This window comes from Eucyclogobius newberryi, unplaced genomic scaffold, assembly GCF_026437365.1.
Source record: "Eucyclogobius newberryi isolate DKJ021-1_F unplaced genomic scaffold, fEucNew1.0.hap1 SCAF_10, whole genome shotgun sequence".
Taxonomy (NCBI): domain Eukaryota; kingdom Metazoa; phylum Chordata; class Actinopteri; order Gobiiformes; family Gobiidae; genus Eucyclogobius; species Eucyclogobius newberryi.
The window spans coordinates 33,887,902-33,913,864 of NW_027315724.1; the positions used below are offsets into that span (position 1 = coordinate 33,887,902).

The 25,963-nt window shown below is 40.7% G+C and overlaps 2 protein-coding genes across 2 annotated transcripts; one reads left to right on the forward strand and one right to left on the reverse strand.

The window, feature by feature from the left end:
- The first annotated feature begins 3,707 nt into the window (after nt 1-3,707).
- LOC140368645 (TRPM8 channel-associated factor homolog) lies at nt 3,708-22,673 on the forward strand. Its single transcript, XM_072455643.1, has 11 exons — nt 3,708-4,410; nt 4,955-5,171; nt 5,282-5,579; nt 7,722-8,020; nt 9,930-10,104; nt 10,920-11,014; nt 11,093-11,306; nt 18,195-18,431; nt 19,288-19,511; nt 19,589-19,702; nt 20,590-22,673. The coding sequence occupies exons 1-11, from the start codon at nt 3,767-3,769 to the stop codon at nt 20,830-20,832; spliced, it is 2,760 nt and encodes a 919-aa protein (XP_072311744.1). The 5' UTR covers nt 3,708-3,766; the 3' UTR covers nt 20,833-22,673.
- Nucleotides 22,257-24,911, reverse strand: LOC140368674 (endonuclease domain-containing 1 protein). The gene is made up of 5 exons (XM_072455693.1): nt 24,830-24,911; nt 24,054-24,154; nt 23,870-23,984; nt 23,570-23,726; nt 22,257-22,657 (listed from the first exon to the last, which is right to left on the reverse strand). Exons 1-5 carry the CDS (start codon nt 24,905-24,907, stop codon nt 22,266-22,268), a joined length of 843 nt encoding a protein of 280 aa, XP_072311794.1. The 5' UTR covers nt 24,908-24,911; the 3' UTR covers nt 22,257-22,265.
- Nucleotides 24,912-25,963: the final 1,052 nt, after the last annotated feature.

The window sequence follows — 25,963 nt, forward strand, 5'->3', positions numbered from 1 at the left end:
GCGATGCTTGAACAAAAAAGAAAAAAACGTGCAGACAATTACGTTAAAAAGGGGAGGAAGTTGGATAAGTGGCACATGTGGGATGCTCTGGAGACGTACATGCAGGTATGGTATTGTACAAGTTATTTTTATAGTAACTAAAATGTCAAGCTTCATTACTGGTACTCCATTTTCAATTTTCAATCAATTTTGTTTTTAAAACACAAGCAAAAAAGAAGCAGTAAATATAGAACATAAATGTAAATATCTAAAAATATTTAGGACTGTCAAAGCTGCATATTTAGTCATCTTGATAAAGAAATTAGCAGCTTTTTGTCATTATAATGTGTAAATTTGTATTTGCTCAAAGCTGAGACTTAAACTCAAAACCTTTAACCAGGATGTCACCATGGAAGTGCTGAAAAATAATCTCCTCAGCCATTCCAGCAGGTGTCAATATATTTGAAAAAATACTTCTACTTTCAAGTCCAGTTCAAAAATGTACTGGAGTGGAAAGTAGAACACCTGCTCACAAATGTAGTGAAGTAAAAGTATCCACAGTAAAATTGACTTTAGTATAGATGCCCAAAATGTTACTCAAGTACAGTACTTTTACTTTTGTTCTTCCTTTATAACTGAGCTATAGTAGTTATGTTCAGAATGTCACACAGCACCACAAGAGGGCGCTAGAGTCTTTTCAAAACACATTATTCCTCAAGTCTTGTGCAGCACATTTAGACCTAATATGAAAATGAAAAAGCATTTTATTACTGTTTGTTTTAAATAGTGTCAAAAGCAATAGGTTTTTAATCTTTTTTATGGTCACTGTAATAACATGTATACATCAAATTAAAGTATAGCATTTGTATAAGGAAGCTGTTGCCACACATTTGTATTTAAAAGTCAATAATGCACCATTACAGTAATAAGGGATTTTTAAAAATATATATATTTTTATCCCCAAATGCAGCTGCAAGAACGCTTTGGCTGGGATGCTTTTAAGACTGTGTTTGGTGCTTACCACAACATGACCGGAGTTCCTCGTGACAACAAAGGGAAGATGAACCTGTACTGTGTGACCTTCTCTGAGGTCGTGAAGATGGATCTGACTGGATTTTTTAAGGCCTGGGGTTGGCCAATAGAGGGCGACACTGAGAAGAAACTGTCCAACCTGCCAGCCTGGACCGACCACCCCATGGCCCAGTATAACTGAATTATAAACTCATTGTGTCTCACTTAAGGGGTATTAACGCTAAACTATCTACTTCTACAGCAATCAGGTATAACATTATTACATATCATTAATGAAGGAATTTACATGATTTATGGCATCTTTGTTGATATGGACTAAACTGTGAGGGGTAAAACATGCTCAATTTACCACAGTTGCAGGTGAAAGTTTGTGTAATCATGATATCGTATCAGTTTATTTAACGCTGGCAAAGTTAAGTAATGGAAGTCATTGCCTATTACTATATTTCTATATTATAATACTATATAACTAAAATCATCCCGTAATTTACTATATATTATTAAGTGTCTTTACTATACCATTTCTGTTTAGTTATGAAAATCAATCAATCAATCTAAGTTTATTTGTTGAACACAGTTCATAGAAAAAGTAACGCAAAGTGCTGTACAATAGTAAAAACATATTCAAATCCCAATCCAATATAAATAACACAACTAAAATAAAAGCATAAATAGTTGTGTTAAAATGTAATTAAAATAAATGAATTGTAGATCAAATGCTTTAACTCAAAAGCACAGCAAAACAGAACCTTTTCAGACTAGATTTAAACACTGCCAGCGTAGGGGGCGGTCTCATAACCTCAGGGAGACTGTTCCATATTTTAGCTCCATAAAACTGGAATGCTAATTCTCCATGTTTAGTCCTGACTCTGGCACCAGCAGGAGGCCGGTCCACGTTTAGTCCTGACTCTGGCACCAGCAGGAGGGCAGTCCATGTTTAGTCCTGACTCTGGCACCAGCAGGAGGCCGGTCCATGTTTAGTCCTGACTCTGGCACCAGCAGGAGGCCGGTCCATGTTTAGTCCTGACTCTGGCACCAGCAGGAGGCCGGTCCATGTTTAGTCTTGACTCTGCCACCAGCAGGAGGCCGGTCCATGTTTAGTCCTGACTCTGGCACCAGCAGGAGGCCGGTCCCTGAGGTCCTCAGAGTCTGAGATGGTTCATATGGCACTAACATGTCCGAGATGTACTTTGGTGCTAGGCCATGGAGAGACTTGTACACAAGCAGAGCTGCTTTAAAGTCTCTTCTCTGAGCCACAGGGGGCAGTGCAGAGACCTGAGAACAGGACTAATGTGATGGTACTTCCTGGTTCTAGTCAGGACTAATGTGATGGTACTTCCTGGTTCTAGTCAGGACTAATGTGATGGTACTTCCTGGTTCTAGTCAGGACCCGAGCAGCAGCGTTCTGGATGAATTGCAGCTGTTTTACAGCTGGTTTGGAGAGACCAGTGAGCGGCCGTTACAGTCTAATCTACTGGAGACAAATGCATGGATAAGTCTCTCCAAGTCTGGTTTAGATCTGGATAGAATATTCTTCAGATGATAAAAAGCTGCTGATGTTATGGATTTGATGTGGTTATAAAATAATTTTAACTATCAACCTGTCTTGATTAAGAATTAGGGTAACACAAGGTTTTGGCAGCCAATCCTTCTAAAATTCTGAACATTAGATAATTTGGGCAAAATAATACAAATGTTATGGCTTATCATGTTAATTATTCATGTTAAAAAACAGGATCAATATATTTAAAGTGCTTTGCAGAACAAAAACTATGCATTAAAATCACAACAAAAACAGATAAAAACGTTCATTCATTCATTCATTTTCTACCGCTTGTTCCCTTTCGGGGTCGCAGGTGACTGGAGCCTATCCCAGTGACCGGAGCCTATCCCAGTGACTTCGCGTCTTTGGCGGGGTACACCCTAATACATCCATGGGTACACCCTGGACAGTGGCCAACTTGTCGCAACACAGAGACATGACATTACAGACAATCATTCAGTCTCACATACGTTCACTGGGGCCAATTTACAGTTGCCAATTTTGCCTAACACATGCATATCTTTGGACGGTGGGAGGAACCCGGAGAACCAACGGTAGCACCAGCAGGAGGCGGGGCCCTGAGCTCCATGCTTACTGGTCAGGTTCAAGTATTTTATTATTATTTTGTCTTTATATATTCTTTCTGATTGGATGTGTCATAAACTTCCTATTTTTTTAAATCAGACTTTTAATAGTGAGGAAGCTGCTTATTAAACACGCAACGTCAGCTCAAGTTAATTCAGCAGTTAAAGTCTGATTATTGGATAATAATTGTAAATATTTTTCTTTTGGGTGTTTTTGGTGGCACTTTATATTTTGTTAATTACTTATTTTGTGTGGGTTGAGCTGCTAGACCGGTTGGTCTGCTGATGTCAGGGTGGATCCTTGTTTTGAACAGAATGGGTTGGGCACATGCAGTTGGCAGTAACCTGTGCGTGTCAGGGGTGTGGCAAAACAAATAACTCCTCCTTTTTTTTATCATAAGTGAGTCGGTTCCTGGTCTATTGTCTTTTTCAGGCGTCCTTGGCGTGTGAGGCTGTTCTCCAACTCCAGGTAAATATACAGCTTAAAATGAATTATGGTTTCTTCTTTCTTTTTTGATATATATATGTGTGTATATATATATATATAGTATATTTCTTGTTTTTTCAGAGCTCGTGTGAAACCACCCGCTTTTGTAACACCTCCGTTTCAGTCTATCATTCTTTCACCATGTCCTCCTCACATTCAATATCCCAACTAGAAAGCACCTATGTCTCACTGATGAGAGGATTGAAAGAGTTGGATCTCCGCGGTCCTAGTGTCCCATGTGACTTGATTTTGACCGGAGACAATGCTTTTCCATTGGCAATGAACAGCCATGGACAAGTACTTCTGGCCGCCTCAATGTACGGATCAGGGCGTATTGTTGTTCTTGGGCATGAGGCTTTCATGAGCACATTACCAAACTTTATAACAAATGCTATACATTGGCTAAAAGAGGGCAAATCAGAAGATGTATCTGTTGGAGTGCACGTGCGTTCCAAACATGTTATTGAAAAAGTCCAATCAAAATTCCAGTTTAAATTTATGGATGACTTTAGCAGCAATAAAGGCATTGGCGTCTACGTGACAGATGCCTATAGTGTTGAGGACAAAGCGAAAGACATAATAGACTTCATGAAATCTGGAGGAGGTGTACTCATCGCAGGACAGGCCTGGTCCTGGGCAGAGGGAAACCCCAAAGTCAACACGCTGCTGCAGTTCATGGGGAATAAAGTGTCCGGAGTGGCTGGAGTCTACTTCTCTAAACACAGAGGAGACGCAGAGTGCATCCCAGTCTACCCCAAAATTCCTGCCTCCTGGATGTCAGTCGTGTAAGTCTGTTTTGAATACTTTTCAAGCCAAAAACTGAGAACAGAAAACAGGACACAGACAGGAAGTACAACAACTGAGGAGGAGGTACAAATACTGCTATTACTATTGCTACAAATAAATAACTAACAGTAATGGTAATACAAAAACGGATCTGTGTCGGGCGTGTAAGTCTATTTAACTGGTCACCTCTTTTTCCTTGTTTTTTCCTGTTCCTGATTTAATGCGGTGAAACAGTGATAATGTAGTAAAAGGTAAAAGTCTGGATGCCCTTCCCTCATCCCAGACACCTACAGGGGTCTCCTGAAGTGTTCGTAGGCCAGCCAAGAGACCTAGTTCAGGCGATGTCGTTTCACTCGTCATAAAGGGCTTCTGACCCTTTCAGTAGCATGAAGCCCCCGACATCATAGCTCCTAGGATCGCTTAAACCCCTCCACCACATTAAGGTGGCGATTCACAGAGAGAACATTATTCGTGTACAAAGACAACATTCAGTCAAGAGAGATTTGAATATTTCATGCAAATAATATGCTTTACATGCTGCAGCATAGGAAAGGATTTCGAGGAGGATCTGGACTTCTTGCTTCAAGGCATCTCGGATTTCGACTTAATGAATGGAGTGGTGGCATCTGAGATTCTGATCCATGGACCTCTGGCCTTCCCCATCGGTACCACTCCAGACGGACGAGCCTTTCTGGCAGGATCTTACTACGGACAGGGAAGAGTGGTGGTGATCTCACATGAAGGATTGATGAAAAGAGAGGTAGGGGAGAACTCTAGAACCTAGTTTTGGTTTGAGGAAAGACATCTGGCATAAAATAGATGAGCCAAGTGGAAGCTGTTTGAATTAAATTTGTAGTGTTGTGTTCACAGACTCTTGCTCCCTTCTTCACCAATGCTCTGCACTGGTTGGACGAGGGAAGGCAGGGTGTGATCGGAGTTGTGCCTGAGCTGAACCAGGCCCTCAATGTCTTCAAAACGTTCAACTTAAACTGTGAGAAGACCACGTTTCGGAAAGACCTGAGCGTGTATGTCTGCACAGCCTATAAAGAAGATGAGATAGAGCAGATCCAGGAGTTTGTGGCAGAGGGAGGAGGCCTGCTGCTCGGCGGACACTCCTGGAACTGGGCACAATGCCACAAAGACAAAGACTATATGACTGAGTTTGCTGGTAAGTGTCACTCATAGAGAAGTATTAGATTAAACTTTTGCAAATCGGGTTCACCAGGTTTAGGGGATAGTATTGCAAGTTAGCACATAGCTCCTCTCTATTGGAAACTTGTGCTGTTTGAAAGAAATATCTAAACTTATGATGTGTTGAAACTTATCATTAATCATTATGGATTGGCTCAACAAACTTGCCCTATTGATTTAATGGGATAAAGCAGGGGTCTCCAACCTATAGCCCACGAGCTACCGGCCCTATTTTGCGTAGCTTGTGAATGGATTTCAAAAACGTTGGCTGTCGCAGCCAAGCTTTGTTACGGCTCCGTGACCTGCAGCCATCCATGTGTGCAGCAGCATGAGCGCTGCAAAGAAGCCAAAAACATACAGTATTGTGAAGAGTGGCAATCTGACTTTTTATCCACTAATGTTAACGGTAAGTGCGTGTGTCTGATCTGCAGCTGCCTGTAAGAAGTGTAATACAATTGTGTAGTCTATAGGTTTTGTGTTGATCACTGATGCTTAAGTGTTATTCCCTTCGCAAAACTGTCTTGCTTTCTCTCTGTGTAGTCCTGCTCACACTTTACTCTCCTCTTTCACTCCAGTCACTTTAGAGGTTTATAATCAGAAAAAAACAGATGAGTGGGGGAATCAGGGCCACTGGGGGAAATGACAGCCACATAGAATATTTCTGCTGGTGTTACGTAACAAAATGTATTTTCTTTTATATTAATCGGTCTCACATTCACGGAGAAAGATGCAAAAGAATGAACGAATGGAAGTGCAAACTGACGGCAACGGAAGCATCGCAAAACTCATTCTTGCAAAAGACAAACGTTATAAATGTAACTAAAATATAGAAAATAAGTTTAGCTGTCCCCGAAAGAAACGTCTGCAGCCTGAGGGGACAAGAGGTGAAGATGTGAAGGGCCAGGGGCTGTGCTGCAAAACTCGGGGCCTGGGGGTAACTCTAGTGAGCTCTAAAAAATAAAATCATACAGCCAAGTGAATGGGCAGTAACCTGCTAAAATAGTATATCTTAAATTCACCAGAATAAGGGAAATAACGTATGATTTCTCAAAGTCAAAGTTTTCTGAGGGTCGACCCCCAGACCCCCCCAAACCTACTTGTTGTTCCTCTGCCTATAAACAAATAACTAAAATATTGAACCATGTACTTTGTGTGCCTTGAAGGTGGAAATACCCTACATAAATACACTAATAATAATATTGTAGTTTGTATTATATATATATAAATAAATATTCAGACAGACATAAAATAATTAGTAGCAGAGTAGCTCACGGTTGTTTTGTTCTAGTGAAAGTAGCTCACAGAGGCCGAAAGGTTGGAAACCCTTGGGTTGAAGTCTTTTGCAGATGACATCAATCATGTTTAGTGAATAATGGTACCACTTTCTTAAGCTATTGGTTAAAATAAATTAATATGTGCTTATTTGTACTGACGGAGAAGATGTTGAACTTTGTGCATTTTTTTTTCTCCTTGTAGATAGGCCCAGTAATAACAGATATCAAACCTAAACCAGGTCGAAACATCTACATTTTGACAGTTAAACAGCAAATTGAATGTTATGATTTCAGGGGATTGCTCCCATCAACCCAATTATTTCTCCATGGCATGCAATACTATAGAATAAAACAGAAGAACAGTTGAGGAAACAATCAATTGAGCTTCTACCTGTTTAAGGAGTGTCATTTTATGGAGATCAACAGGATTAGTCCAAGATTGTAGACAAACAAGGCGTACCTGTTACCAATGGTGACAACACATCACAATAAATATCAGCGGCGGACATTCTCAAGAAGAGAGGAATGTGATGATGTGAATTAAAGTCCATTTTAGGTTTCCCTGTTGTTTCCTCTCACAATGATCAAAACACCAACAATTGATGTTCTGACATTGCCAACATTTAGATTCATTGAAGTTTGACTTGGAAAGAGACAACATTACATACTAATCCTGAATCACAACAACCGAAAAGAGATTAAAAAATAAAAGTTAGCAAAGTTTGTAAATATAAGAGGACACTTTAAGAAGAGTACAAGGTATAAAAACAAACATACAGTCCTATTCTCTATAACATCTATATATTCTTCCATGTGATGTAATATCTCTCATTGTTCTCATTTAGGAAACAAGATCCTTAACAAAATGGGCCTGACTCTTTTGTCGAAGTACATAACGGATGGATCCTATAAGGCTCCCGTTCCCTGCGAGGCCCTCAAAAAAACGTACAACTTCAGACATGCCCTGCAAAAGTTTGCGGGACACGTGACCAAAGGAGAGAAGCTCGCCGAACAGGAGGAAGCGTGGCTGAACAAACTGAGCCTGGACTGTGGCACCTTCCTGCATATGGACTCAGGCAACAACAACTACAAGCAGATCTTCAGCACTTTCACAGAGATCCTGAAGAAAGGCGGCATGCCTCAGGTAAATCTAAACAATTTAACTCAAGTTATTTTATGTATTTGTGAAGAGAGTGTGTGAGTAGCTTGGTGGTAAATTCGATGGCGGGTTTGCTATCGGCTTGTTTCCAAGGACATGTTATTGCTTTGCCTGGAATGTTCCACAGCATTAAAAATATCTAGGTCCATGTTGCACCCTCGAATGATACGATGATACATTCCGTTTTGCAACTTTTAATAAGTCCACGGTTCAGAATACACACGTTTGAGGCATGCAGGGTTACAACACCCAGCACACACCTGGGCCACACTCATCACAATAAATAGGCGTGGCTAACCTACTTTTAACTCCACACGCTGTCCAGGTACAGCCCCTTTCATGGACATGCACCCTAATTCAAGTGCTCCATGATAAATGTACAATCCAACACACAAAAGTAATAATAATTTAGCAGTGTATTGTACCATCACAATTCAATATTAGCATAATAAATTAGATGAGCTACATCCATGTAGACGCGAGATACAAATAGAAAACCTGTTTTTCAAGGTATTTTTAGCTTAATAATACCTCTAGCAGAGATTATGCAGGTTATGCTTGTTTTTGTCCATGGAGCTGGTGTTTCACTCAAATTAACTTGAAAACTGAAAGTAGTTTCATCGTTGTTACTCAGGCAGTGCAGATCTTAGCTAGCTAGGACATTGGCACAACAATTATTTTCCTCAACAAACAAACAAACAAACAAACAAACTCAAAAACATCTTATTTAAGGACAAAAAGGTAATGAGGTCTGAAGTCTGTATTGGCAACAGTTTTCTTTTCTTTTTAATATGTCAGATACAAATGATATAATTATCCGTGGTTTAGACTTATATTTGTTATTAGACTGTAGCAGCCCTTTCACATTATCTAAAGATATTTTTTTTTACTCATCATGGACTCTCATGTGTGTTTGTGACTTACTGATAAAAAAAATCTGAATGCCGTGAAGTCACCTACATAACCTCTATTGAAAAAATGCAAGACCGATATGTTTAATTAATTCCATACTGTGGAACATTCCAGAGGCAGCTGAGGAGCATCACAGAAAGATCGGCCCTTCAAACAACATTAAACATAAAATTAAATATATACAATATGCAAAGGAAACAGGAGGGGGGACCAGGCACAGCCCTGCCTCACCCCTCTTTGACTGTTGATTTTTCCACATTAATAATTAAAAAAATGTTGATCCACTCTAATAATATCTTTGTTTGGTAAATATCTTTCTTTTGGAGAGTTTAATATGTAAATTCTACCAAAATTCAATCTATAACTGCAAGAAGCAGTGCTCAATCTAATCTAATCTAAAGCAATAGCATCTCCATGGAGACAAGCAGGAAGCGGACCCTCCACCAAAAAGTGCACCTATGGGTAAGTTTCCCCATTGAAAATGAAAGAAAAGGAGGAAGTGTCTGATTCAGTTGAGACGTCAGTGGCTCAGGGAAAGCTCTCGTTAGAGGTTTGAATCTCACTGCAACAAAATCCTATAGTTGTGTCATTGGGCAAGACACTTTTCCCCTTATTGCTGATGTGAATTTGATGGCTCATTCAAATTAAGTAAAGCCAGTGTATCTGCTAACTTTTGACCACTTCAGAGTGTGATTGAGGAATGAATGAACAATGGCACCTAACTAATGGAACATGCATTTAGATGAACAATAATAATAAGAAAAGCTTTCAGAATAAGAAATGTATTGACATTTATTGTCATTGTCGTCAAATGTGTGGCACAACATAAAACATTTAATAAAATAAATATGAAATGTGAGAAAGTAAAAGGTGTGCATGAACTAAGGTATTATTAACTCTAATAAACTCTGAATGAAAACAGAAAGTTCAAACAGTTATTTTTAGATGATTTGCATCACTTCCCCTTCTGTTTGCATTGCAGGTGTGTGAGAGCTGCCCTGTGAAGACGGCCAGAGACAAATTGATCTTGAACGTTGCAACAGAAGTGTACAAAGTCCACCCAAATACAGACGAACTCCTGTCGTACCTCATCAAAGACGACCCACTTTTACCCGTCGTCTACAACCACAAAGTCCGCATAGACGTCGACACTGCAGGTAACAACTATTTACCATGTGGATTGTACAATTAAAGGTGCAACTTTTTGGGAAGTAATTTGCCATCTACTTCTCTCATTAAGATGTTATTGCTTTAGCTTGAATATAATATAAGATCACCATAAGGAGGTGGCGGACTTCTCCAGCAGAGGAGTTACATAGTGTACATTTGAATTATTTTTTACAAATTTATTTTGACTCATGGACGGGTTTTTATGGCACATGCCCTTGCTGCCCTTCTACATATTTGTATTATTGTGACAGGCAGTGTTGGGATGAATACTTTGAAAATGTATTTAGTTACAGAATAATGAATACCTGCATTAAAATGTATTCAAGTATTCTGAATAGTTGTGTACTTTCTCATTGAGTTTCTGTGTCAACAGTCGTTATGTATTTATTTTTAAGATGAGAAAAACTTCATCAGAAATTAGAGAAGAAAAATATGCACTTAAACTCACTTTAAGAGCAGTTTTTTTCTCACAAATTCAGAGACATTCATGATAAAATACAACAATTCCTCTGAAATTGAAATTACAGAAGTATAAAGTATACAAAGTGTTTTATGAACACCACAAAATGAATGAATAACTGTACCAGAATACAGTCAATCAAAATCTCTGGTCTGGGGACTAAAACTTAAGCCACTGCCACCTCACAATTTTACTAAGAAGAAATTGGATCATAATTAATAAAACCTTAATAATACAAACTCTACACTTTATAATCATGTAATAAGAATTCTTCCAGAATTTTTGAAGGTGTCAGATGAGATTTTTGTGGCAAAAATTAAACCAGTAAAATGTATCTAACAGATGCAGTGGAGTGGGTGAGCACTGGCCTGTATCTGTCTCCTGGGATGAAGACCTACATGTCCATACCAGAAAGTATTCTCAACAAAGGGTGGAAGGTACAGAATATGGAACACTTAATGTTGTGTAATCATAGTTACATTTGGTATTAAAAGCTATTTGCGATACATTTCTAGGTGCAGGTTGGATGCCAAACGGACAATCTGAATAATGCTAAAGAGTTGAAGAGAGCTCCATGTGTCTGTGAGCATTTCCCAGTCACTGCAGAGATGATGCTGGTGCATCACCTTTGGGGAGGCCTCATTTACCTGGTGGCCCCTCCTAAAACTCAGGTGACAGGAGCCGAGGTCATAGTTCAAATGGCCGTACCTGCTCCATATTACAAATCAGGTGAGTGTAGATGTTTTTTGACTGTTTTTTTTTTCTACTGTAATTATTGTTTATGCCCAGAAGCAATTCAATAATTCATATCACTTTCACCTTTCACCTGTGTAATTAATAGTTAGTGTAATTAGTGATAATAAATAATGAGACATATTACATATTATTACCATGATATTAGGATCATATACGCACATACGTGTGTGTGTGTGTGTGTGTGTGTGTGTGTGTATGTGTGTGTGTGTGTGTGTGTGTAGCTGTGTGTGTGTGTGTCTGTGTGTAGGTGTATGTGCGTGTGCAGGTGTGTGTGCGTGTGTGTGCGTGTGCAGGTGTGTAGGTGTGTGTGTTTGTTGTGTGTGGACGGTCTCTATTCATCCCCCTTCAAGCTCGGGTCCTCTACCAGAGGCCCCTGGGAGCTTGAGGGTTCTGCGCAGTATCTTTGCTGTTCCTGCACTGCACTTTTCTGGCCCGTGATGTCTGATGTTTTTCCTGGGATCTGCTCAAGCCATTCCTCCAGTTTGGGGGTCACTGCCCCAAGTGCTCCAATCACTACGGGCACCACTAATACCTTCATGCTCCAGGCCTTCTCTAGCTTCTCTCTGAGATCTTGGTATTTCTCTAGTTTCTCATGTTCCTTTTTTCCGGATGTTACCATTCCATGGCACCGCAATGTCCACCTCCACGACTTTCCTCTGCACCTTGTCAACCACCACAGTTTCCGGTTGGTTCGCCATTACCATTCTGTCTGTATCTGGAAGTCCCAGAGGACCTTGGCTCGGTCGTTCTCCACCACCTTTGTAGGTGTTTCCCACTTTGTCATTGGGGACTCCAGCCCGTCTTCTGTGCAGATGTTTCTGCACACTATGCCAGCCACCTGGTTAAGGCGCTCCATGTATGTTGTCCTTGCCAGCATCTTGCACCCTGCAGTTATGTGTGGGATTGTCTCGGGGCACCCTTTGCACAGCCTACACCTTGGGTCTTGTCTGTTGTGGTAGGTCTGGGCCTCTTTTGATCTGGTGTTCAAGGCCTGCGCCTGTGCTACCATGATCAGGGCCTCTGTGCTGTCCTTCAGACCGGCTCTTTCCTGCCATTGGTAGGATTTTGTGATATCAGCTACTTCAGTTATGTTCCGGTGGTACATCCCATGTAGGGCTTGTCCTCCCATGATGGTCCCTCCAGCACCTCATCATCCTATGTTCCCCATTGTCTGAGACATTCAATGAGCACATCATCTGTAGGAACCTTGTCCTTGATGAACTAATGGATCTTGGACGTTTTGTCCTAGATAGTGGCTCTCATGCTCACTGAGGGCGTAGCTGTTTATTGCCTGGGACTTGTTCTTGCCATTGAGCAGGCTTCAGAGGACTTCCCTCACTCTGTATTTGGCCGTAGCCGCTTTCCTTGTTACCTCTTCAAGGTTGCCATTTTCCTGTGGGATTCCCAGGTACTTGTAACTGTCTAACTCAATGTCTGCTATTGTTTCTTCTGGGAGTGAGACCCCTGCTGTGTGGACTACCTTCCCTCTCTTAGTCACCATCCGACCACACTTCTCTAGTCCGAATGACATTCCGAGCTGCAGATCCTGGTGGTATGGATCAGAGAGTCAATGTTCCGCTCGTTCTTAGCATACAGCTTGAGGACATCTATGTAGAGGAGGTGACTGATGGTAGCCTCATTCCTGAGTCGGTATCCATAGCCAGTCTTGTTGATTATATGGCTGACCTATGCAGAACAGCAGTGGGGAGAGCGCATCACCTTGGTATATGCCACATTTGACGGACACTTGTGGCTTGCCATTGGCCTCAAGGGTGGTTTTCCATAACCTCATCGAGTTCCCTATGAAGGCTGTTGTTGTACAACTCCAAGCATTCAATGATCCAAGTGTGTGGCATTTAGTTGTATGCTTTCATCAATCCAGGCTGTGCTCAGGTTGGTGTGTCAGGTTTTACAGTCCTGTGAGACTGTTATGTCTATCAGGAGCTGTTATGCCCGACAGGAGCTTCAATGTTGTGGAGAGACAGGTTATTGGCCAATAGTTGGACGGGACTGTACCCTTTGAGGGATCCTTCTGGATCAGGATTGTAAGCCATTCAGGGTGAGTTCCGTCCCTTAGCAGTGTGTTCATTTGGGCTGCTAGCCGACTGCTAGGCGCTCGTGGAGTGAGGTGAGTTTCTTAAGCCAATATCATGCAGTATCATGTCAGGGCCTGGTGCTGTCCAGTTTTTCCTGTATGTCTGCCACAGTGATGGTAACTGGATTCTGCTCAGGGATGTCGCTGTGGTCCTCTCTCAGAGCCATCAGCCACTGTGCATCTCGGTTGTGGGATGCTTCCCTCTCCCTTATGCCTTTCCAGTACTGTTCAGTTTCCAGCCTTGGTGGGTCTGCTCTGCTGTTATTACCCTGCCATTGAGCATACACTTTCGCCGGTTGAGACGAGAACAACCTGTTTATTCGCCTGGCTTCATTCTCTCTCGTGTACCTCTTTAGGCGGCTGGCCAAGGCCAAGTTTTGAGTGCTTCAGGTATGGGCATCTGGTTGTACCTCTTGGGTACTTGCTTTCGCATTGCACCTTTCTGGGCCTCAGACAGTTGGCTGTCTGTCAGTTGACCTCTCTCCGAGCTATCTTGATCTTAGCCTCCAACCTCCTTTTCCATGGTGGGTATTTCATCTCATGGTTACTCTTCCGATAGCCGAGTGTCTCAAGGATCACTGCTGCTGAGTTGTATATCAGCTCATTGGTTTCAGTAATGGTTGTCGTAGGGATAGCTGTCAATACTGCATTCACATCCTCTAGAAGACTTTCTGAGAGTACATGGTATATATATAGTTTAAACTTGTGCTTGCTGTTGCTAGTCAAACAGATCACAAGATGAATTCTGTTTATTCATACTAGTTTGTTTGTACATTTTTTTTTAAACTGCTCCAATTCTGTGTTAAATCTTTCATGGAAACAATTCCTTTTCAAATGACATCTTAGGGATCATCTCAAAATGGGTTCAAGCTGAAAAGACTTCGTTATGATTACGGCGCGCAGTGGCCTGTGCGAGGGAGAACCCGCCCCGCTCCCCACGCTGGCCACGGTGCGCCGTGGACCATGTGGATTGGGTAAACAAACATGCGCAACAGGTGACATTATTTGGAGAATTCATAACTTCTACTGATAAACATACCAAAGGATGTTCAGGGACTAAAGGTGAGCAGGGTCTATCAAGCTACTATCGTTTTATCAAAGCGTCTTTCGTCTTTTGAGGGGGGGAGGGGGTCCAGAGAGAGACGAAAAAAATTACGTCTTTTCAGCTTCAACCCATTTTGAGATGATCCCTTAGGCACCACCCGAAAAACACGGACATGGACACAGATTCCTTTCGTTTAGTTGCCTGCTCCCAGATTCACTGATTTACCTGGTATTTTCATAAGCATTGTCCAAATGAAAATTTGCAATGTTTGAATCAAGATTTTTATTACAATAAAAATGTACATATTAACAATATATATTTTTTACCTGCTCCATCTCTGTTGACTGTCGGTTTATGTGCATTTTTCATTTAAAGAACATGTGTCTGGGCTGGTTAGTACTCAAGATATTTTACCAGGCAAAACCAGGCAAGGCATGTTTATTTGTGAAGCACAATTCGTACACAAAGTAATTCAAAGTGCAAAGAATTTTGTGCTACACTGTGTTATATATGGAGCACAACCGTTGACACCCATCACACTCATTTTTCCTATAAACTTTCAGAAGAAAAGTGAAAAAATGACTTGGAGTTTGACGCTTGCTCGATAAGATCAGCAAGACCTATAATAATAATAATAATAATAAAAATGATAATAAATATAGCCGCAAGCGGCAATGATCGGCCCTCGCCACGCCGCCGCCACGCCGCAAGAGGAGGGGGCGCTAACGCGCCCCAATTGTCCTTTTATTACGCCTACTGCTGAATCTGTGACGCTGTCACATCTTCTCCCCTTTGTTTTACCATCAAAAAGCAATTTTATTTTGAATTCTTGGCAAAATGTGCGGCTTTGCCGCACAGACACCGTGACTCTTTGAATAAAAATGTGGATCACTTTTGATGGTCCACCCCTGAAGATGAGTCTCACCAAATTTCAGGTTAATAGGGCTGACGCCCTAAGAGGAGTTTGTGAAAGTCTAAAGTGTAAACATGTTCTGGCGATTTCCCCATTGGAATAACATGGAAGGTTTCGGTCATCGTTACGGCAACGCCATAACAATTATGACATGGGTCTCATTGACTTTTTTGATGGGGATGCTAAAATTGAGTTGTGTGTCAAATTTCATATAATTTCGCAAAACTAAACATTTAACCTCCATATAAAATCTGTAGGGGGCGCTGTGGCACCAAATGAATTTATTTCACTTGAAGTAGGTTTAGGACAAAGAGTTTAACAACTGATTCTAATTTGACGCAATTCGGACTTTATCTGCGCAAACGGCAGAAATTTTAAATATGGGAGATTTCTGAAATTCTAGCTACAGTTTGCGGCTTCGCCGCACAGAGACCGTGAGAGGTATCAATGTAATTTGGATAACTTTTGATGTCCCACTCCTCAGTAGCATTTTCACCAAATTTCAGCTTTTTAGGGCCAACGCCCTTGGAGGAGTTCGTAAAAGTACGACGTTTGGAAAAACTCCGAAGTCATGTTTAGCCATTTTTGAAGCAATATGGCCGACATTTGGTTGGGCGGACGGCGTTGCCGTAATAATATTTTTTACTTCTCTTGTCACCATCTACCTCTGCGCCAAATTTCATGATTCTACGATCAGATTTTTTTTGGGTCATTTCCCAACCTTCAATGCATTTTTGGTACATTTGGGGGCGCTGACGCGCCAATTTTTTTTATTTTAGAAAAGGGAAATAGCCAGAATGTAGAGAGGCACGATTTTTAGAGGTGTGCAAATTTTTGTGACTTTTCGTCAATGTTCACTGGGTGAAAAATAGGGGGGTTGGTCCCGAGAAGAAGAAGAAGAAAGAAAGAATAATATTCCGATGCGAAAACAATGTTTCCCATTTTTCAAATATCATAAACTATACATTTTCCTACCTCATGGTGTGGGTCCCTGGTCACTGACGGGTACTTTCGTTAATTTTGAGTGGGCTCCGCCCACTTTGTGTTTTTGGCCCTCTATACAGTAATAATGTTCAATTTTGCATTACATGCTTATATGCACGGAACATGCAAGAGATGGGGAACGTATTCGTGAGCTACTTAGCGCAAATGAGTGCTTTATCTCTCTTGCATGTTCCGTGCATATAAGCATGTAATGCAAAAATTGAACGTTATTACTGTATAGAGGGCCAAAAACACAAAGTGGGCGGAGCCCACTCAAAATTAACGAAAGTACCCGTCAGTGACCAGGGACCCACACCATGAGGTAGGAAAGCGTGAGCGCTTTCCGAAAATGTATAGTTTATGATATTTGAAAAATGGGAAACATTGTTTTCGCATCGGAATATTCTTCTTCTTCTTCTTCTTCTTCTTCTTCTCGGGACCAACCCCCCTATTTTTCACCCAGTGAACATTGACGAAAAGTCACAAAAATTTTCACACCTCTAAAAATCGTGCCTCTCTACATTCTGACTAATTCCCTTTTCTAAAATAAAAAAATTGGCGCGTCAGCGCCCCCAAATGTACCAAAAATGCATTGAGAGATGGGAAATTACCCAAAAAAAATCTGATCGTAGAATCATGAAATTTGGCGCAGAGGTAGATGGTGACAAGAGAAGTAAAAAATATTATTACGGCAACGCCGTCCGCCCAACCAAATGTCGGCCATATTGCTTCAAAAATGGCTAAACATGACTTCGGAGTTTTTCCAAACGTCGTACTTTTACGAACTCCTCCCAGGGCGTTGGCCCTAAAAAGCTGAAATTTGGTGAAAATGCTACTCAGGAGTGGGACATCAAAAGTTATCCAAATTACATTGATACCTGTCACGGTCTCTGTGCGGCGAAGCCGCAAACTGTAGCAAGAATTTCAGAAATCTCCCAAATTTTACATTTCTGCCGTTTGCGCAGATAAAGTCCGAATTGCGTCAAATTAGAATCAGTTGTTAAACTCTTTGCCCTAAACCTACTTGAAGTGAAATAAATTAATTTGGAGCCACAGCGCCCCCTACAGATTTTATATGGAGGTTAAATGTTTAGTTTTGCGAAATTATATGAAATTTGACACACAACTCAATTTTAGAATCCCCATCAAAAAAGTCAATGAGACCCATGTCATATTTGTTATGGCGTTGTCGTAACGATGACCGAAACCTTCCATGTTATTCCAATGGGGAAATTGCCAGAACATGTTTACACTTTAGACTTTCACAAACTCCTCTTAGGCCGTCAGCCCTATTAAGCTGAAATTTGGTGAGACTCATCTTCAGGGGTGGACCATCAAAAGTTATCCACATTTTTATTCAAAGAGTCACGGTGTCTGTGCGGCAAAGCCGCACATTTTGCCAAGAATTCAAAATAAAATTGCTTTTTGATGGTAAAACAAAGGGGAGAAGATGTGACAGTGTCACAGATTCAGCAGTAGGCGTAATAAAAGGACAATTGGGGCGCGTTAGCGCCCCCTCCTCTTGCGGCGTGGTGGCGGCGTAGCGAGGGCCGATCAATGCCGCTTGCGGCTATATTTATTATTATTATAGTAATAATAATAATTATATATAATAATAATAATAGTAATAATAATAATAACATTTAAAATGGTATAAAGTTATATTAGTATTTAAAACATTTAGCTAGATTTTAAGTTTAAAATGTGAACTGGTTAGCCTCCATTGGGCCTTTGACCCAGGATTGAAGGGCAGCCTTTTCAGTGGACAACAAGCTCTGAATAAGATATAATTGAAGTTAAGAACCCTCTTTTTTATTTCTACAGGAGTGACATCTATGGAAGCCTGGCAGCTTCTGCGTACGGCGCCTTCTCCCTGGGCAGAGCTGGAGTTTGAGAACATCATACTGATGGTGCCCTCAGATGAGGTCAGGAGTCTGGACCGTCCTGATGAGTTAGCCGCTGTCTGGGACAAGATCATGAGGGCCATTGCAGACCTAGCTTCAATCCCACACAAGTTTAAGAGGAAGGAGCGATTTCTCTGTGATGTGCAGATCTCACATGGTAATAATACTATGCACAAATGCCTAATCCTCCTGCACTATGGGCACTAAATAACTTATCAGTAACAGATTTCATCGCTGGGTTTTGGATGCTTTAGATTTAATAAGTAAAGAGAACCTTTATTTGTTGGGGGAATTTCTAGTGTTGCAACACGAATTACAACAACAGCAAGATAATGAAAAATATTTTGATCCAACAATTTAACTATGCGATATACTTTAGTTAAGATTATAGAAAAAGGCAAAAACTATAATGAAATACAGCTCTCTGCAAAACTATAAGGCTTCTAAACCCTCACTTAGTCTCTATTTATACAGCCTTTTTCAACACCCAAGGTGACCAAAGTGCTTTCCACTACAAATCAGAGCAATACAAAATAATTATACCATAATACAATGCATTCAACGGTGCAAAAAATTAAACAAACTGTACAAAATAAAGTGTCTGAGTGTTAAAATTCAAACTAAAATAAACCGTTTTTAATTCTAAATTTAATTGGGCAAGCAACAGAGAACTATGACATCTGTGACCTGAACAGAGGTGTAGTTTATTTAACCTCACACAGTTATGAAACAGCCTCCCCTAAATGTGTGTTGATGTTATGAAAGATCTTTGCTGATTTCTTGGCCAGGACTCCCTTGAAAAATAAATAAGTAATGTCAATGGGTTAAATAAATAGACCCTTTAAAAATCTAAATTGTAGCATGGAGGCAACTGGAGGCAAAACAAAGTGGATATTAGAATTATTAAATGATTAACTGAACAATTGAAATATTGCAGTGTGCTTTTCTATTACAAAAAAGAACATAAAGTGGTGTTAGGTCTGTTAACTTTAAAGCACGACTCCTTGTTTCAGGCTGGATGCATTGTGGTTATCCCGTAATGGCATACAAGAGCACCGCTGCACCGATACTCGGTATTAAAGAAGGCATGACCAAAAGCATGTGGGGTTTCATACACGAGCTGGGACACAACCAGCAGAGAGGATGCTGGGAGTTTCCCCCTCACACCACTGAGGCCACATGTAACCTGTGGTCTGTGTATGTGCACGAGACCGTGTTTAACATCCCCAGAGAGAAGGTACAGTAGAATATAGAACCGGTGTTGTATGCTAAACATTTGACATTGAATAGTTAATCTTATATTTAACAATGCAGGCTCATCCAGATATGCTTGAAGAAAAACGAAAAGAACGTGCAGAGAAATACGCTAAAAACGGCAGGAAGTTGAGTGAGTGGGACATGTGGACTGCTCTAGAGACGTACATGCAGGTATGGTATTGTACAAGTTATTATTATAGTAACTAAAATGTCAAGCTTCATTACTGGTGGAAGAAATACAACATTTTGTTATTTGCATATAAAAAAATACACACACAAGCAAAAACAAAGCAGTAAAGGTATCACATAAATGTAAAGATGTAAAAATATCTAAGACCATGAAAGCTGCATATTTAGTCATCTTGATAAAGAAATGAGCAGAAACTTGATATTTTAAATTGAATTTTAATGTGTAAATTTGTGTTTGCTCAAAGCTGAGACTTAAACTCAAAACCTTTAACCAGGATGTCACCATGGAAGTGCTGAAAAATAATCTCCTCAGCCATTCCAGCAGGTGTCAAGCTATTTGAAAAAATACTTCTACTTTCAAGTCCAGTTCAAAAATGTACTGGAGTGGAAAGTAGAACACCTGCTCACAAATGTAGTGAAGTAAAAGTATCCACAGTAAAATTGACTTTAGTATAGATGCCCAAAATGTTACTCAAGTACAGTACTTTTACTTTTGTTCTTCCTTTATAACTGAGCTATAGTAGTTATGTTCAGAATGTCACACAGCACCACAAGAGGGCGCTAGAGTCTTTTCAAAACACATTATTACTCAAGTCTTGTGCAGCACATTTAGACCTAATATGAAAATGAAAAAGCATTTTATTACTGTTTGTTTTAAATAGTGTCAAAAGCAATAAGTCACAATAATAAATCACAATAATAACGTGTACACATCAAATTAAATGATAGCCTTTGTATAATGAAGACATTTCCAAACATTTGTATTCAAAGGTCAATAATGCACCACTAGAGTGTAATTAGTGATTTATCTTTTTATTTTTATTTTTTTACTCATTTTTTCTTTTATTTTAACTATTCCCCAAATGCAGCTGCAAGAACGCTTTGGCTGGGATGCTCTTAAGAATGTGTTCGGTGCTTACCACAACATGAGCGGCGTTCCTGGTAACAAGGAAGGGAAGATGAACCTGTACTGTGTGACCTTCTCTGAGGTCGTGGGGATGGATCTGACCGGGTTTTTCAAGGCCTGGGGTTGGCCAATAGAGGGCGACACTGAGAAGAAACTGTCCAACCTGCCAGCCTGGACCGACCACCCCATGGCCCAGTATAACTGAACTATAAACTCATTGTGTCTCACTTAAGGGGTATTAACGCTAAACTATCTACTTCTACAGCAATCAGGTATGACATTATTACATATCATTAATGAAGGAATTTACATGATTTATGGCATCTTTGTTGATATGGACTAAACTGTGAGGGGTAAAACAGGCTCAATTTACCACAGTTACAGGTGAAAGTTTGTGTAATCATGATATCGTATTAAATGACCAGGTAAAGGATGAACTGTTTGTTTATTTAGTTTTCCTTAACTAAGCAATGGAAGTAATTGCCTATTATTTACATCACTACCTATAACTACAATAATCTAGTCATCCACTATTTTATGCCAATGTAAGGTGCTTTTTCTATTTAATTAAGAAAATTACTCTTAATAAATACATTTGGTAATCAACGTGAGCTTTGTCTTGATTAAGAAATAGGGTAATGCAATGTTTTGGTAAACAATCCCTCTAAAAATGGTATGACTTATTATATTCATAGTTCGGGTTAAAAAGCAGCACCTTGACTAGAGTAACTAGTACAGTAGCTATCTAAATGTTCATGTTCATCGTTGCATGTTGCACCAAAGCAAGTCCTAGCCAGTGATTTTGTTCACTGACAATGGCAATAAACTTTTTCTGATTCTGAATCTAAATCTTGACAAGTCTGGCAAGGCACGTTTATTTGTAGTGCACAACACAAACCGATAAAAACATGTCCTGTCCAGGCCCAAAGTCACTGGGATAAGCTCCAGTCACCCGCGACCCGGAACGGGAACAATCGCTAGAAAATGAATGAATAAGAAGAATGCAGATACAATTCTTTCAGCCAAAAGCAACAGCTAAGCAGAGTAGAGGCTCACATATTTAGGAAGACTGTTCAAGGTTTTAGCTGCATAAAACTAAAATGCTACAGCCACGTTTAGTCCTGACTCTGGCACCAGCAGGAGACCGGTCCCTGAGCTCCGCATGTACCAAGACAATGACACTGTATATTTTGTTGATTACTCACTTTGTATTGGTTGAGCTGCTAGACCGGTTTGTGTTTTAGCACGGTCAAACCTCTGCTAAATTAAACTTTTCTGAACGAGTCATGGTATTGGCCTCTAAGCTGTGACTTATGTGTCATCATGTGCTCCTTGATAAAACATGCTTGGACATACTTCCCTACATTGCCTGATACTAAATAAATAATAAACTGGCCTGTAATAACTGGATTCCATGTTGAAAGAGTCTTATTTTTTTCATATTTTCATTTTTGATTTGATAAAATGTACCCATCATTTAAATAATAACACTCTCTGCAAGTGTCTTTATTAATAAATTATTACATCAGTTGATACATATCTACATAATTGGTCCATACACTTATCTACATAAATAGGCCTGTAATAATATGTCTAAAATTCATTCAAAATTAGCTTTAGTCCTGTTTGGTCACTCTTCTATGGTATGCAGTTGTTATAGAACAGCTCCCCCACTGGCTGATTGGAGAACTGCTGCAGATAATCGCCCATTTCATCCAGTGACATCTCCTCGACCACGTTCTCCTTTGTGTTCTTGGCCGCCCCTGCCCCGCTCTGCACAGGCCGTCCGTTGTTGTCCACGCAGCACCACGCGTTCCAGATGCGGTCCGGGATGTTCACGCGCTTCACGCCGTTTTTGACGATCCAGTTATCCGCGGACGGCACGGCCCCGACCAGGACGAAGGCCTTGGCGCACTTGTCCAGGAAGAGGACGGTCAGCTGGCTCTCGTAGATCCTCCACGAGTTCTGGTTCAGTTTGGGGTTTTGGGGGATGACGTTGGTCAGCGTGAAGGTGGCGTTACGACTTGGGACTATAAGAAAAAGGATAAGGACTAAGGATAAAGGATTAAGAACATTTCCCAACTTAGAAGGATCTTAAAAGACAAAAAGAACTCATTTGAAGACGGTGAGGTACAACTTTTTGACAGGGTGAAGGGATAGTTGGATAGTTGGAATGGGAAAGGAGGTCATTTCAGTTTTAAAACTAGTAAATCCTTCTTTCAGACATGATGGGCTGAGATACAATCTACCTTCTATTTACAACGACCTCATTAAACCATGGTAAGACTCATATACCCGACAGATTCATAACTGCTGTAACAATATGATAAAATACACCAAGTTAAGTTAACAAGTGCAGAGCAAGTTTCAGATATTCTAGCTCAGGAGGGTCACTTCACACTTACACATTCACCACAGCAAAATTGTGACTAAACCAAAACTAAATCCGCACAAGATCAGGACTAAACGAGGACTGGAACGGGACCAAACCAATTCCACATCAGGATTAAAATGGGCTGAATACAGCACCACTTAACTGCTAAGGCCGGTACTTTTAGATTGAAAATGACATCCGTTTGGAAGTCAAAACATCTCGATTTCACAAACATCCAAAAGACTACCTTTAAAACCTTTTCTACCAACAACCACTGTTTTTCAGAAACTTGAACTAAACTAAATTTACGTTTTGGTTGAGCTTACATACAATCATAGAAAAGATGAATAGAGCAATGCAAAAACAAAATGAATTTGGCCTCAATAAATATTTCCTCTATTATACTAGCTACATGTTTTGTAACGCTGGCTTATTAAGTGGCAATACACTTGATTAGACCTGAATCTACCTAAACATTTGATAAAAGACAGCATCGTTTTGTCACACGTTCCCTGGGCTGCAGAGCATTGTTTTATCTCGTCTACGCTGCCCTCTGCTGGCCGTTTACCTGGATGGTGCCCGTTGGGGTTGAGATGTCCCCTGTCAAACCCGGAGTGAGTGTAGTCCTCGTTCAGAGCCTGATTCTCCCCCAGGTACACCCCGGGGTTGTCCTTCCCCAGCCAGTACCCGTCCTTCATCTCCGCCTGCCAACTGCTGTCCACCAGCTGCAACGACAACCAGCGACGTGTTGACCAACCCATGTGCAATACCAAACTGTACCATGCAAAGTCAGTATTTTAGCTGCACGGCATGGGAAATAGCCTGCTGTGAAATGCATTTGAACTGTGTGGAACGTAATTTTGCCGACCTGGGGCTCCACAAACCACCTCTTCTCTCTGCCTCCCCCGTTGCTCGGTTGGAAGTAATAGGCGGAGTAAACAGCGATGCGGTGCTTGGTGTCATACAGCGTGGCAAAGTGGTACCTGAACAAACACATCAACAAGTAAATAGCTGATGGTAAATCGACGGTAAACCGGCATTTTACTCGTGACCTGTTGGCGAAGCGCTGGCAGAGCCGAGCAGTGTGAAGTGCAGTAGCTCCCCACGCAGGAACTTTCTCTCCGTAGAAGAACTCAAGGCATTCGGGCGTGTCCTGGGACAAAGCAAACGAGAGGAACGATCATTACTGTCTGTCTATTGGGCTGTGAGATCGATATAACGATCATCTCTCGGCAAGGTCGTAGTAAAGCCAAGTCCAGTCCAACTCTGAGCCCTCGTCGTTCGAATCCAAGTCGTTAAAATAAGGTTCGAGTCCAGGTACAAGTCCAGCCCTTTTAAGACGAGTTCTGTTATTATAATTGACTGCGTTCACACTGTGGATTTGTACACGCTTGTTTGGAACTCAAAACCATCATTTGCACAGTGTAAGGACTCAGGAGCTGTCACCGGTCGATTCTGAGTTCAAGTCTTTGGTCCTTGGTTGAGTCATTGGCAGTTTTCTTGCCTGAACCTCAAAGTTGCCCTGACAAACTCACAAGTCCAAGTCCAAGTGAACAGTCTCAAAAAAGAAATGCCAGAAAGCTTTGTGTCTACGTTTGACTGGAATTGGTGAACAGTGAAATAGGTCAAAATGTGTCGGCCTTAAATGTGGACTGAACACTAAATGTGTTTGAACAGGACAAGACAAGACAAATTGCAGCGTTAAAACCGTTACAGATGAGGCCATTGAGAATGAATCACGGTATGAACAGAGCATTGCAGAGATGACATTTTCTTACAGTTGTTTTTTCTGTTTTGTTGTAAATTGCGTAAAATGTGTGACGCGTACCTCAAAACGCTCCACGACTTCTGCACGGACACAGAAGAGGAGCGACAGAAGACAACACAGAGTGACCAGCGTCCCCATTTTGACCCGCTTTTCCATAAAACAACGAGATAAAAACAGTTTTTTAAATAGCGCTGATTGCGGTAACAGAAGGCTGCGTGTCCACTCACCTGCTCTGCACCTGTCAGTGACCGCAGCCTGTCCTGGCCTTTATTTATATATCAACCTCCCCTCAACTTTGACCTGCTTTCATCTTTCAAACGACACAAAGTCACAGAAAAAGACAGTCACTCACACCCTTTAAACTCTGCAGACTACATTATTCACATGATAACTTTGATGGCGTTATTACAGGCTAAATCATATACTATATCGTATTTTAAAGCCTCCCGTCTATCAATAATTACAACATTACTTGGAAACAGATACATGTTTTTTAGGAGCAGCAGGTGGTGAGACTCCCACGACCAAGGGGCACGTTTGGGAACACGTGTAGAGGACGAGGACGAGGAAGAAGAAGAAGAAGAAGAAGAAGAAGAAGAAGAAGAAGAAGAAGAAGCTGCAAATGTGGATTCAATGGCGTGTGAGAGTTTTGAGTTCCCAACACTTGAACTGGTTGATTTGATTATGAATTTAAGTGAATAATACATGCGTACGTCTTGCTGTTTAGGAGCCTTAACGTCCATGTGTGCATAATAATAACCTACATTCAACCTCCAGTGATCTATAAACCTTAAATCCTACATTATACATTGCATGTTTACAAAGTGCATAAACACAAACGATTGCAAAAGATTCTAAACATCCGAAACACTTTAAAAAAATATGATCAAAGTAAATTTTGGCATGTAATCTAAGTAGGCATGTTTATTCATCTATATTTTTCATTATTTATTGGAAATGATGAACCTGTTTATGAAAGCATGAATCCATGTGGTGGAAAGTTAGTTAAAAGAGCTCGTTTTATTTGCAGCGCACAGACGTAGAGGACGTTTTAGCGCCCTCGTCTGGATTGGACTGGTACTACCACATTTTTATTAAACTTGTTCTAAAGTGAAAGTGAAAGTAACACGTTTAGAAAGCGTAAATAGAAAGGTCTGACCGTGAAGAATAATGGATGAACAAGGAGTGTGTTTG